This window comes from Chiloscyllium plagiosum, unplaced genomic scaffold (assembly GCF_037043375.1).
Source record: "Chiloscyllium plagiosum isolate Xiang-an unplaced genomic scaffold, Cpla_swu_hap1 HiC_scaffold_3, whole genome shotgun sequence".
NCBI classification, from domain to species: domain Eukaryota; kingdom Metazoa; phylum Chordata; class Chondrichthyes; order Orectolobiformes; family Hemiscylliidae; genus Chiloscyllium; species Chiloscyllium plagiosum.
In genome coordinates, this window is record NW_028270141.1 from 100,861,540 (window position 1) to 100,876,712 (window position 15,173).

General features: G+C 39.7%; 1 protein-coding gene across 4 annotated transcripts in view; it reads left to right on the forward strand.

Annotated features, from left to right (window-relative positions):
* ahi1 (Abelson helper integration site 1) overlaps positions 1–15,173 on the forward strand; it is a 259,803-nt gene that overhangs the window by 123,656 nt on the left and 120,974 nt on the right. For all 4 annotated transcript variants that reach the window (XR_006311028.2, XM_043686138.2, XM_087981977.1 and 1 more), the window contains 3 exons: positions 4,233–4,450; positions 11,430–11,475; positions 12,750–12,826. Coding sequence is in view for 3 of the 4 variants with exons in the window: in XM_043686138.2 (XP_043542073.2) it covers positions 4,233–4,450; positions 11,430–11,475; positions 12,750–12,826 (341 nt within the window). In the remaining variant the exon portion in view is untranslated. The remainder of the gene's footprint in view (positions 1–4,232; positions 4,451–11,429; positions 11,476–12,749; positions 12,827–15,173) is intronic.

Genomic DNA, 15,173 nt, shown 5'->3' on the forward strand with positions numbered 1-15,173 from the left:
CCCACAATGCTGTAAGAGAGGGAATTCCAGGGTTTTGACCCAGTGACAGTGAAGGAGCAGCAAAATATTTCCAAGTCAGAATTATGAGTGGCATGAAGGGGACCTTGTAAGTGATTGTGTATCTGCTACCCTTGTCCTTCTGGATGGAAATCGTTGTGGGTTTGGAAGGTGGCCATGTAAGGATCCTTGATGAAATTCTGCAGTGCATCTTGTAGGTGCTACTGAGCGACAGTGGTGGAGGGAGTGGATGCTTGTGGATGTAGTGCCATTCAAGTGGGTTGCTTCCTGGATGGTGTCAAGCTTCTTGAGTGGTGTTGGAGCTGCACTCATTCAGGCAAGTGGGAAGTATTTCATATCACTCCTAACTTGTGCCTTGTAGATGGCAAACAGGCTTTGGTGAGCTAGGAGGTGAGTTACCCACCACAATATTCCTAGCCTGTGACCTGGTCTTGTGGCCACTGTCTTTACGTGGTGAGTCCAGTTGAGTTTCTGGTCAATGGTAACTCCCAGGATTGGTAGTTATAATGGGGAATTCAGTGATTGTAACTCCATTGAATGTCAAGGGCCGGTGGTTAGATTATCTCTTATTAATGATGACCATCGCCTGGCACTTGTTCCTTAACACTTGTCAACCCAAGCCCAATTTAAAACATTTTCAACATAAACAGCAAAAACTGCAGTGTTTTCTTCCCCCAGTAATATCCTTTGAAGATACCCAATCCCGATGATGTATCACTACTATCTTAACTTTGAGATTTCTTGCTCAGCTGAACTCTTCAGTTTTAACAGCCTAGATATTACTTTCCAGTTTTGAGGGCATAGACTCCTTTTTAGTTCCAATAGCTAGGAGATGTCTGCAAGCTCTGAGAATCTGCAGATTCTACAAACTAAACTTCCAGTCTGGAAATTTCTACAAAACTAATAAAAAGCTGTTATTCTGAACTAGAACCTAATTCTCCTCAATTTACTAGTGGCCTCTGATCATTTTTTTGATGCATATCATAAAATTCAGCATTGCAAAGACTTAGAGTCATGGAGCTGTACAGCATGGAGACAGATCCTTCAGTCCAACTCTTCTTTCAATAATTCCATAGTGTCCTATAGGCACTTACCTTAAATCACAAGTTTTTGTGGAAATAGTGTTTAGTTCAGTATTCCAAATTATTTTTTAGCCATTTTATTTTCAAAAAATGTCACCATCACAGAACCTAAACCACAAATCTATTTTATGTCTGTTAATACCCAAGTTATCAAATAATTATGTCAACCTTTGTCACAAGAAGTCAAACATACATGCCAACTCATTTCTGTCTTGTGACTGACCAAAATAGAGAAGGCACATTGGGAAGGCACCTAAAACATCTGGAGGGATTCATCATCAATGTACAGAATGAAGTTGCAATGTCTGAGGTAATGCACAAACGCCCAATTAACTAATCTATTCAACCTTTCAGGTGCTACTTTTCACACATTTGACAGAGTCTCACTTATCAGACATCTTCAAACCCAATAACTGAGAAGTTATCCTCAATTCTGAGTTACTGCAGAAGGGAGGGTAGATAGCAAAAGAAAGGCCCAGCTCAGACTTAGCAAAGATATGAATTTGTGAACCATTTCAATCTGAAAACTTATCTAAAGAAAACCTCTTAGTATTAATTCTCCTGCTCAAGTTTAATTAGGAAGCATTTCCTTAATTCCTATGAGTACAAGGGCAAAAAATACAGAAAGACTTTTCAGCAGGTAAAAGCAAAGAACTGCAAATGCTGGAAATCTGAAACACAACCTGGAAGTACTGAAGAAATTTAGCAGGTCTGGCAGCACCTGTAGAGAGAGAGGAGCAGAATTAACTTTTTGAATTATTAATGTGCAGTCCTGCTGAAGAGTTGCTGCACTCAAAATGTTAACTCTATTTGGGGATGGGAGGGGGTATGTTGGTTGGTTCCAAAAGAACTACGAAAAGCAGCAGGCCTTGTTCTGAACTGGAAATTAAGATATGCCACTTGGACTTAGGAATGATGGGATGTAGGAATTACAAGATAAAGAATGATGAAGGTTCTGTGATTCATGATCTTCCATCCTACCATTTGCATGATGCAGGCACCGTTGGAAGTTGACTTTCTCGGTTGGCTGAATGGCCGGTTTGCAATGCAGAGTCTTGCCAGTCGTGTGGGTTCAGTTCCCATACTGGCTGACGTCATCATGAAGGTCCACCTTCTCAGCCTTGTCATACATGATCTTCTGTTAACAGATGCATGCTGATTATCCCTGATTAATCCATGTCTCTCCAAGTGTGGATATATTCTATTAGACCTCTTTCTAATAGCTCCCCATCAAACTGACTGAGCTGCAGTTTTCTGATTAATCCCTTATTCCTTTTTTAATAATGAGGCAACATGAGACCTGCGACCAAAGAGGGTGCGAAAATTACTGCCAGGACTCCTATTATCTCCTCTTTACCTCCCTCAATCCTGCAGATTTATCCAATTTTAAGGCTGTTAAACCTTCCAGTAAGACCTCTCTATGTTAAGCTCTTGTAATATTTCATAGTTCTTTACTCTTGTACCTGTATCTGTGTCACAATTTTCCATGTGAATACTGACAAAGTATTATTTGAGGTCTGTACCCTCCTATCCACATCCCCACACACACATTTTACTTCTAGCTCTATAGCCCCTTCTTGTGGGCCGTATGTGTTCCCTACTTATTCTTGTGTTGTTCATATATTCAGATAAATCTTTGAGATTTACTTTGTTCTACTTTCCGATCCTTTCTCATGCACTGTCTTAGCTTCCTTAACTTTCTTTTTAATGTCCCCCTTGTACTACTACTCTAAGTACCCTGCCATGTTAAGCCATTGGTATTTAACATTAGCTTCTCTTTTTTTCTTCATTCTCATCTTTATGTTGCTTGATTTCCAAAATTCTCCGGTCATGGTCGCACCCGTTTTCGTATGGGGATATATTTTCCCTGTATTCTTGCTATTTCCTCATTGAATGTCTTCCACTGCTCTGACAGTTTAATTTGCAAGTAGCAGCTCTGAGGCCACTTGGGCTAAATCATATCCCATCTTAGTAAAATTGGCCTTTCCCCAGTTTAAAACTTTTATTTTAGTTATGGAGAAGGGTCAGTAGACTTAGAATGTTAACTTTGTTTTCTCTCCACAGACCCGCTGAGTTTCTCAAGCAATGTTTGTTTTGTTTCAGATTTCCCAGTATCCACAATTCTTTGTTTTAGTTTAGAATTTTTATTCCAGGCCTATCATTATCCTTTTCCATTACTAGCCTAAAGCTAACTAAGTAATGATCACTATCTCCAAAATGTACTCCAACTGATGCACCTTCCACCTGCCCAGGCTCATTTTCCAATATTAAGGACTACCACCAATGGTATCAAAAGATTCACAATGCTGGTAGGGAAAGAGATCCAGGATTTTGACCCACTGACACTGAAGGAACGGCAATATATTTTTAAGTCAGGATGATGAGTGGTTTGGAGGGGAACTTTCTTTATATCTGCTACTCTTGTCCTTTTGGATGATAAATGTTATGGGTTTGGAAGGGGCTGTCACAGGAGTCTTAGTAAGTTTCTTCAGTACTTCTGATAACTGGTACACACTGATGCCTCTGTGCAATGGTAGTGGAAAGAGTGGGCTTTTCTGTACAGAATTGTTCTCTTCATTGCACAATCATTTCCAGTGTTACTTTGCAACCAGGAGCCATAATTTAGTGGAACCTGTTTTTTGTTGCCTGTGCCCACAAAGCAGGAAAGACCTGGCTTTCCCTACCTAGATACCCAATAACATATCTGACTATTGACTAAATTCACTCTCAAAAACAATTCATAAGACTCAAATTCACAGCTATTGAGCATCAAAGTAGAGTTGTATTGACATTAACGCTTTGGAAGCCTTATGATGTTAACTTCTCTAACCAAATTCTGCTTAAATGGAGAAAACTTGTGAAAATTGCACCAAAAGCAATTTGTGTTGTTAACAACAGTGAGAGATTTTAAAATTGTTTCCATAAGGTGGCTGTTTTCTGTCTCTGTTGTGGTAAAGGGTATTTCCATTCCTGTTGCAACTTGTCCCATTTCATGACTGTAAATTAGATATAAATGTGTTTTTCGACAAATGTAACCACACAAAGATGTCAATTTTATACTCTAAAGTTTAAAGCAGCATAGAATGATAATTTATGTAAATGACCATTTTTTTGTTCTCTCTTATCTCCTAGTTGCTCAAATGGAGGCTGAGACTATGAAAGAAGTGTGTAAGGCAAACTTGAAGCCTGGAAACACATCTACACCTAAAGGACCTAGGATTTTTCGCAGCACTTTTGATAGTATTTTTGATGGTAGCACTGTATATAATGGCTCGTTTTCTTCAATTAGTCATTCATCAAGGATATCAATGAAAATGCAAAAAGTCAAACAGAAACTGGACACAGTCATGGTATGTACCATTAGTCAAATGCAAAGAAAATACAGATGTCACTTTCAGAACTCTATTACAATGTTTGTTACAATACATTGTGCATGAATCATATAAAGGGCTCATTCACAATCCTCTTAATAAGAACATAAAATATGCCTGATCGGCTGGGTAGAATTAGTTTGATGTTCCTATACAGATTCTGAAAATATACTATTAGTCAATATTTGCTTAACACAAATACTCATTGACAAGAATATTAGTGCATGGTTATCACTTGACTAAGGGCTGACAGAGGACAGTGCCATTGAAATGTTACTGGACTAGAGATCCAGGACCTCAAGCTAATGTTCTGTGAACATGAGTTTGAATTACGCCATGGCATCTGGTAAAGTTTGAACTCAATAAAAACATCTGGAACAGTTATGCAGCTGCATTCACAACTGCCTTTTAGGGAAGGAAATCTGGTGTTCTTATCTGGTCTGTCCTTACATTTGACTCCAGACCCATAGCAATGACTTTTAAGTGCCCTATGGGTAATAAGGAATGGGCAAGAAATGCTGACCTAGCCAGCAATGCCTACATCCTATGAACAAACACAACCAGCTTTAGGAGAGGAGTAAGGTGAATGATGACACCTAAGTAGTTGTATTTTAAATTGTTGATTGGTGAGATTCCAAATGGATGTGGTCATTCGGTACGCCTTAACTATTGCAAATAGCTACCATTCAGCTACACCATTATCTAGCCATACTTGTGCATCAAAATAGCATAATGTTTTAAAATAAATATTGTTGTTTATGCTTCATTATCTCCAAAAATAGTTTGAGTTTATATTACAGCTTTCATGACTTCAGAACTTGCCAAACACTTTGCAACAAATTAGTTGCTTTGCGAGTATTATCACTATTATAATGTAGGAAATTTTAAAATCAATGTGATCATTTACATTAATATTCAAATAATGCAAGGCAAGAAGTTTAAAAATAAACTTAATACTTACTCCATAAACCATCACTCCACCGAAGTGGGTTTCAGCAGCTATTTTGATCCCAACAATCACCAGTCAGACAAGTCCACAGAGGTTGATGAGGACTAAGAAGCCACAATGGACCAGTGGCAAAGTGTGTTCCACAGGAATGAATATGTTCAACACAAATTTTGTGGTATTTTATTTGGAGCAGCATGCAGGGGCTTGGCTAGGATCCCTGTTGCTCATAATAAAATGGGAGTAGGTGGCAGAACCAGCTTCACGTTATAAAACAAGGAAAAAGCAAACCCGAAAAAATAAATTAATAAAGGCAAAATGGCTATTTCATCATAGGATCCTACAGTGTAAAAAGAGGCCATTTGGCCCTTTGAGTCTGCACCAACCCTTTGGAGAGCATCCCCCCTAGACCCTTAACCCCACATTTACCATGGCTAATCCACCTAGGCTACACATCCCAGGACCCTACAGACAATTCATCATGGCCAATCCACCTGACGTGCACATCTTTGGACTGTTGGAGGAAACTACAGCACATGATGGGAACCCACGTAGAGATGGGCAGAATGTGCACACTCCACATAGAGTCACCCAAGGTTGGAATCAAACCCAGGTCCCTGGCACTGTAAGGCCGCACTGCTTACCACTGAGCCATCAGACTGGCTCATTTAATTCTACCTCACATTAATGTATAGACATACAGATTATGTGTGTATTTACGATGTACAGCTTTGGTCTTAATTCTGTGGATATAATACCTAATATATTCAGTTGAATTCTGTTTATCATCCATGTAATGAATCCAGCATAAGTGCCAGGCTACCAGTGTTAAATTATACAAAAGTTAATGTGTTGAAAATCTGCATCTGCATCTTCTGCAATCATGAGCAGTTTAATGTTTGATTGCAAGATTGGTGGACGAATGTGCATTGATTCTAAAGTGATATTTTCATGTGTAGTATGACTTAATTCACTAGCATGAAATGTCAATATAAATGATTGAAATCAATAATGATGCTGATTGACCAAATACAGTATTCTGCAATATATGATAATGTATCAACTAATTCATCACCTTTAAAGGATTTCACCCCACAAGTTAGAAAGAATTTTTATGTTGATGACAATTAATGCATTGTTTTAAAAAAATGAAATAGTAGAAACCATTTTGCTGAGTATTTTTAAAAGCAAATGCAAATACAGCTAAAATAAGAAAAAAAGTTGCAAGTGGTTAAAAATGTAATAGTTGTAGGAGAATGAGTGTAATAGAATTTAGGGAAGATAATTAGAATTAAATAATTAAATTCTTTTTTATGTTTTTAGGTTTTAATTTATAATATACTGGATTGGAGACCTGTGCTCTTCAGCTGTTGGCTTAATTATTTCACCAGGAGCACTGTTATGCAGTAAAACAGAATTGTTTAATTATTCAACACTGACTTTAATACTGAAGAGAAGGCCATTCTTTCTTTTAATAGAATTTGTGTTCTGAAGCTCATGAAAGCCAGGTGTTTCAGATTTGTGAAGTCTTTGCCCAGGTGCATTCACCCTGTGGGTGTAATCCAGGGAATCCTGCCAAAACAAGCTACTTTCCATAAAAAAATTAGCATTATATTTTCAATGGAGGCAATTGTTAACAAGGCTATAAGGGCAACAAGATAAAGAATTACAGTGCATGGGTGCTATTAACAGAAATATCTGTAGATGGTGCACCTGTTTGTGTGTGTGGTGGGGAGCAGGGTGTCAACTGACAGTAGTCGTTAAGATTTGTGCAAGCAGATGTGGTCTTGGAATATTGTCACCTCATGTACATTGAAACTCAAGATGGTTAGGCATATATATATATTTAGAGAACAATTGTTTTAATGTGTGAATGATAATATATTTATTGTGCTGGAAAACTAGGGATGTCGTGCCAGAGGTTTTTTTAACTCCTTTGTGTATCTAATCCAATATTAAAATATAGTTTTCATTCTTTTATGCAACCAGTCTGTCAGCTTGACAGTGTGAGGTGTCGTCTTCATTGTTATTGGCCAAACTTCACAATTTCAGACATTCATCTTCCTTTCTATTAAACTGAACAATACATACCAGCTTCTGATATTGGCCATAACTGGTATTTAAAGCCTATTTATCCAGCAAGTTCTCCATTGTGAAGGCTACCTTCTTACACTTTTGCAAAATGTGCTGCCCCCCTCAGCCCATCTGGAATTGAAAGCATTTGTTTGTTCATATCTGTGTCAGTTCCTGGCTCAATAGTGAACAGTATTTTGATGGCACATGCATTTCCCTGAAATTGGAGGCAGGCAGAGCTTTGTTGACATTCTTCAAGGTGGACTAGGAACCAGGTTTGCAGCCTGCTCCATGAAGAGACACAGGCAGTTAGTGTAATTAAGACCTCACTTGTGGACCATGTTCATTTCTCCATCTTCATTGGTGCTCTTCAGTTCAACTGAGGCGACCATTAGAGTTGCTGAGTGAAAGATTGCATCTCTGTCAGTTAACATTCCTGCAGAGTGGTTTCCCTTCTATCAAGGCAGACAGGCTTCAATGCCTCTAATTGTCCATTTCTACACATGCTGGCCAAGGATACCCCAAGTTGTGGTGCTCAGGCTCATCTTCCTGCTTTAGCAACAGTAACCTCATCTAGGGATACTGTGGGGCTGAACATTATTCCTGGCCCTCTGATTAGGCCAACCGCATTTCATTCATGGGGTATGGGTGTCACTGGCTGGGCCAGCATTAGTTGCCCACTCCTTCTTGCTATTGAGTAGTTGGTGCTGAGCTGCTACCTTGCACTGCTGCATTTCATATGTTGTAGGTAGACCCAGGATGCTTTTAGAGAGGTAGTTTCACGAATTGGAGCCAGAGACCCTGAAGGAACAGCAATATATTTCCAAATCAGGAGGGTGATTGGTTTGGGGGAGAATTTACAAGTTGTGTTATTCCCATCTATCTACTGCCTTTGTGCTTCTAGATGGCAATGGTCATGAGTTTGGAAAGTGCTCTCAGAGGAACCTTGGTGAATTTCTGCAATGCGTCTTATATATAATGCACACTGATGCTACTGAGTGATATCGGTGGAGAATGTGGATGTGGTGCCAGTCAAGTGGTTGCTTTGTCCTGAATGGTGTCAAGCTTTTTTATTGTTGGAGTTGCACCCATGCAAGTATGTTGGGAGTATTCCATAGCACTCCTGATTCTTGGATAGTGGGCATACCATGGCGAGTCAGGAGGTGAGTTACTCGCTACAGGATTCCCAACGGAACATCCATTTGTAGCTACTAATATGGCTAGTCAAGTTTAATTTCTGGGCACTGGTAACTCCCAGGATTGTGATGGTAACATCAGTGAATATCAAGGGCTGCTGGTTAGATTTGCTCTAGTTGGAGATGATCTTTGCCTGCATTTATGTGGCACAAAGGTTACTTGTTACTTGTTGGTTCTGGATATTGCCTAGGTCTTGCGGCATTCAAGCATGGACTGGTGCAGTATCTTAAGAGTCTTAATGATGCTCAACTTTGTGCAATTGTCAGCAAATACTCCCATTTCTGACCTTATAATAGAGGGAAAACTATTGATGAAGAAGCTAAAGATGTTTGGGACTAGGCCACTCTCCTTGGGAGCACCTGAAGATGTCCTCGACTAAGATGACTGATGTCTAACAACCACTACAATCGTCTTTTGTGCCACGTGTGATTCCAACCCGGGGGTGTTTTCCCCAGATTCCAATCTTTCTAGGGCTTCTTGATGCCAAAATCATAGGTGCAAAACTTTTAAAAGTGGTTTTAACTGTTTTTGTTTTCTTGTTTTATGTTTATTGGTAGCTATTGCTTCTTTGGTAGCTTTTCTACGTCCTTATATATATTTTTTTTTCTTCCTATTCAGTAATATTTCAAACTTAAAAATGACAAAACAACAGGTTATAATCCAACCGGTTTATTTGGAAGTACAAGCTTTCGGAGCACTGCTCCTTAAACAGGTAGCTAGTCAGGCAATGGATTTTTAAAATTCTTTCATGCAATGTGGCCATTTATTGATTTCTAATTGGGAAGGTGATTATGAGCTATCTTTCTGAACTGTGTCAGTCCATGTGATGCAGGGGCAAACACGTTGCTGATGGCACAGGAATTTCCACATTTTCAGCTGGCAAATGTGAGAGAAAAATAATATAGTTCCAAGTCAGGACGGTGTGTACCTTTGAGGGGAACTTGCAAGTGTTGATGTTCTAATTCACTTACTGCAGGCCTAGTCTGTCAGGACTCAACAAACTTATTTTGTAGTGATGCTACCAAAAAATATATGGCGGACATTGAAGTCCCCCATTAGTGCGTCCTCACCCTTGCGATCGACCATGCTTATTCTGATTGGTGTTCAACATGGAGGAATACTAATCAATTGACCTGGTAATTAACAGATTTCCTTGCAGATATTGGAGACTTCATGACTTCCTAAATTAATGGGTATAATTCCCAGGCTAACTCTCTCCTGACTATACCGCTGTGCTTTCACCACTGTTAGGTATGTCCTGGAGTGAAACAAGACATGGTCAAGGACAGTGATTACTGTGTTTAGGACATTCATTGGCAGTAGGATAAGATTATGGGGCCATGCCTGTATTAGACTCTTGCTTTGACTAGTTTGTCAATTTTGGCAAATGATAATAAGGACGACTTTGCAAAGGTGGTAGAGCTGAGTGTTGCTGGTGCCCATGTTAATATCAGGTGATCCAAAAGATTTTATTCTTTTATGACTTATTCTCTAGAATTTTGATTCTTGAACTGAGTATCTTGCTAGACCATTTCAGAGGCAGTTAAGAGCTCCATCAGAAAGCTGTGGGTCTGGAGCTGCATGTATGCCAAATTCCTTTGTGATAGTTCCATGGCAGAATTTTTAATTCTTTTTTTTAGAAAGAAGCAATTAATTAAATGATGAATGTTACAACTGCAACGATGGCATTTGAACCTGTGCCCCAGTCTTCAGTATTAGTACAGAGATATTACCACAATCTCTTTGCAGTGTTTATGAATATATTTCAATCAATCAAGAAAAACACATACTTTGCCAATATAATGCATACTTTGATAGTTCCAGGATAAGTTGATATTGTTGACATCAATGGAAGATGAATGAGAGATTAAATGATTTCCATAAAACAAAATATATAGGAGCAGAACTGGACAATTTGGCCTATCGAGTCTGTTGAGCCATTTGATCATGGCTGATATGTTTCTTAAATTCAGATTCATGAAGAAGGGCTCATGCCCGAAACGTCGATTCTCCAGCTCCTTGGATGCTGCCTGACCTGCTGCGCTTTTCCAGCAACACATTTCCAACTCTGATATGTTTCTTAACCCTATTCTCCTCCCTTTTCTACATACCCTTGATTCCCTTGCTAAGAAAGAACCGATCTATCTTCATCTTAAATACACTCTATGATTTGGACTCCACAGCCTTCTGCAGTAAGAGTTCCACAGATTAACCACTCTCTGGCTAAAGAAATTCCTCCTCCTCTCAGTTCTGAAGGGATGTCCTGTCACTCTGAGGCTGTGCCCCTGGGTCCTAGTCTCTCCTACTAGTGGAAATAGCTTCTCCACATCTGTTCTAACCAGGTTCAATCAGATTCCCACTCATCCTTCTAAACTTCCTCAATACAGAGCTCAACTGCTCCTCATAAAACAAGCCTTTCATCCCTCTGGATCACCTCTAAGGCCTTTGATACAGGGCGCAAAACTGTACACAGTATTCCAAATGTGTTCTGACCAGTCTTAGCAGTACATCTTTGCTGTTGTATTAGTTATCCTCTGCTGATTTTTCAAGACTTCCCAATCCTCTAGCTTCCCACTAATCTTCACCACATAGTACGATTTTTCTTTGCTTTTATCTGTCCCTGACTTCTCTTATAAGTGTGGCAAACTCACATTGGATGCAGCAATGTTAATGATAATGGATTAATTTATTTACTTCATTTCAAAGTAGTTCTTTTTGAAATCTGAACTTTGTTTATTGTAGGAATCAGTTCAACAGAGCACTTCAGAAACGGATTTTGCAAACCAAGGTATGTGAAAGTGTACAGATACTGTTATCCAGAACCTTGTATTTTTGTTCAGATTTTCAACATTTTCAATGTTATTTTTTCTTGCTCATAGTTAACTTGCTCAATATACTGTAAACGTTTGTCAAATTCAAGTGAGATCAGGCTAGTGTTGAAACCAGAACTTGCTGCACACTGATGTGTGGTTAAATTTGTGTTCTTTTTAGGTTAGATTCCCTACAGCATGGAAACAGGCCCTTCGGCCCAACCAGTCCACACCGACCCTCCGAAGAGTAACCCACTCAGACCCATTTCCCTCTGACTAATGCAGCTAACACTATGGGCAATTTAGCATGGGCAATTTAGCATGGCCAATTCACCTAACCTGCACATCTTTGGACTGTGGGAGGAAACCAGAGCACCCGGAGGAAACCCACGCAGACACAGGGAGAATGTGCAAACTCCACACAGACGGCCACCCAAGGTTGGAATCGAACCTGGGACCCTGGTGCTGTGAGGGAGCAGTGCTAACAACTGAGCCACCATGCCGCTAGAATAAGTCTTCCCTGTTCCATTAGTGGAGGAAACTATTCCTGAGAGACATTTTATTAGGCCAGTCATTAACCAATTGTTTAGATTTTCTAATGTCCAGAAGGCAAATAGGTAGGAAACCTATATTTTAACCTATATTTCCAATAATGATTAGAAATTTAGAGTATGCAATTTTGAAAAGCTAAGATAAAATAAGAGCGAGTGAATTGCTGGAAGATAGCCTTGTAAGTAGAGAATCAATGATTAACAGAAAGGAGCTGTTGCGGCAATGGTAGTGTATCCATCTCTGGGCTATAATGTGCACATTTAATTTCCATCTGCCCCAGAGGTATGTCATAACATGTCTGAACAAGTTGATTAAAATAATTAGATAATGAACAGAAATTGCATTTGAAATTTCTATTTTAAGTTATTTTGTTTTACAGTAGTGTAGATTAAAAAAAAACAAGTTTTTGGACTGAGGGGGCTATTTCTGTGTTGTGTGTAGTTCTTGTATAATTAATTCTGTGTAATTAGAATTTTAAAACTGACAACTGGGTGGCTTCATTACTTCGAATACAGTATTAAAATGTAGCAATATGTGATTTTTTTAAAAATGTAGCTGAGGCAGAGATCTTTCTTGGCTATGTAGTACTTTGTTTAAACTTTGATTTTGCAATTATTCGCAATCTAAGGAACAACAGAGTTGCATCATACTTATAGAAAAAGCTTCTTTAACCATACGCTTATCCATTTTTGTTCAATAGGAGTGGTTCCAATGATGTCATTGGATATGACTTGGGATTCCTCTTTTAGTTCCGTGGGCAGCTACTACTATAATAGTGTAAGTACTGATGATAAGAATCCAGAGATGTTAAAATATTGAGATTTTACTTGTGAATGATGGGATCATGATCACACATATCTTCCTTTCAAAGGTGTACTAATAACCTGCAATTTGCAAGTATTTTGGGACTAAAGTTTGACAGGTATCAGCAGTGGCTCATTAACATGTTTCCCATTGTATGGAATGGAAGAAGCAAGGCAACTTGATGCTACCTATTCATTCCAATTGGTTCAGATCCAGCCAGTGCTAACTGTGCTAGTCATTCAGCTGGAAGTATCATCAGAGAGCTAATATCATGACTATCTAATCCTGTTAGTGCTTTGTGACTCAATCAGTAGAGAGCTTTCCTTCTGCTGCCTTAATGCCAAGACCAGTCATTCTCATCTCTTTTTTATTTACTCCTGTGACATGGGCATTGCTACTGGCCAGCATTTATTGTCCGTCCCAGTATGCTTGAAAAGGTGGTGGTGAACTGCTTTCTTGAACCACTAGAGTCCAGTTCAGTTTTTGCCTCTGGGGTTTAGCTTTTTTGTCCATGTTTGGACCAAAATTGTAATAACGTCAGAAGCTTGTGGTGCTGATGAAACTCAAACTGTGTCAGAGCAGAACTGTTGTTTGATAGTACTGTTGACGACTCTTACCATTATGTTGGGGATGGAGGTGGTGGCGGGGGGGGGGCGCGGCACCATGGTTCAGCGTTTAACACTCCTGCCTCATGGTTTGATTTCATCCTTGCATGACTATATAGAGTTTGCACATTCTCCTCACATCTGCATCGGTTTCTGCCGGATGCTCCCACTTCCTCAGGTAAGTGTCCAGGGATATCCAGGCTCGGTGGATTAGCCATAGTAAATGCGGGGTTATGGGGCTGGGTTAGAGGGCTGTGTCTGGGTGGAATGCTGTTCAGAGGGTTGGTGTAGACTCAATGAGCCAGATGGCCTCTTTCCACAGTTTTGGGGATTCTATGATTCTGCTTACCTGATGATTTACATTAGACTAATAGGGCAGTAATTGTCTGGGTTAGATTTATCTTGCTTTTTGTGCACAAGGCGCACATGAGCAATTTTCTACATTAATGAGTAGATGCCAATGTCTTCTCCCTTTTTCCTTTCTTCCCATCTCCTAACCTGATAGTAATGAAAGTGAGTGATATGTTGGTCCACAGTGTTATAAATTGAGGTTGAATACAACTCTGCTACCCACAGTGTCAAATGAATGTCCAGTTTTGAGTTACTACACTTGTTTAAAATCTAGCCCATTTAACTTGATGATAGTGCTGCACAACATTATGGAGGCTGTCCTCAGTGTGAATGTCTTCAACTCATCTTCATCTCCACAACAGCTGTACATGCATGGAGAGATTTATCTACGGCAGACAGATTGGTGAGAACAACGTCAAGTCAGTTTTTCCATCTTGATGGTTCCTCACCACTTGTCACAATCCCATATATGAAAGGGAATAGGAGTCGGCCATTTAACCTCTCGTGCCAGCTCTGCCATTCAGTAGGATCATGGCTGACCCAACACTCATCACATCCATTTCCTGCCCTATTCCTATAACCCTTGATTCCCCTACTGATGAAACATTATACTTTTTTTATTTAGTTGTGGGATGCGGACATCGCTGGCTGGCCAGCATTTATTATCCATCCCCTCTAGTTGGCTTTGAGAGATAGTGATGAGCTGCCTTCTTGAACTAATGTCGTTCCACTACTGTGGGTTGACGTACAATACCATCAGGGAGAGAATTCCAGGCTTTTAAAGCAGTGACAGTGAAGGAACGGCAATATATTTCTACTCAGGATGGAGGGGAACAAAAAACATTTACAGCCCAGGAACAAGCCATTTGGCCCACAAAGCTTGTGCCGATCCAAATCCCCTGTCTAAACCTATCGCTCCATTCCTAAAGATCGGTATCCCTCTGCTCCACAACTACTCATGCAACTGTCCAAATGTACCTTAAATGAATCTACCGTGCCAGCCTCTACTACCTCTGCTGGCAATGCATTCCAGGAACCTACCAACCTCTTTGTAAAGTATTTTCCATGTGTATCCCCCTTAAACTTTTCACCTCTCGCCTTGAACATGTGACCTATCGTTGTTGAATCCCTCGTCCTGGGAAAAAGCTTATCTCTATCCACCCTGTGTATACCCTTCATGATTTATTTAGACCTCAATCAAGTCCCCCTCAATCTCCTTTTTTCTAATGAAAACAATCCTAACTTACTCAACCTCTCTTCATAGCTAACACCTTCCGTACCAGGCAAAATCCTCGTAAACCTTCTCTATATCCTCTCTAAAGTGTCCACATTCTTTTGGTAGTGTGACGACCAGGACTGTACAT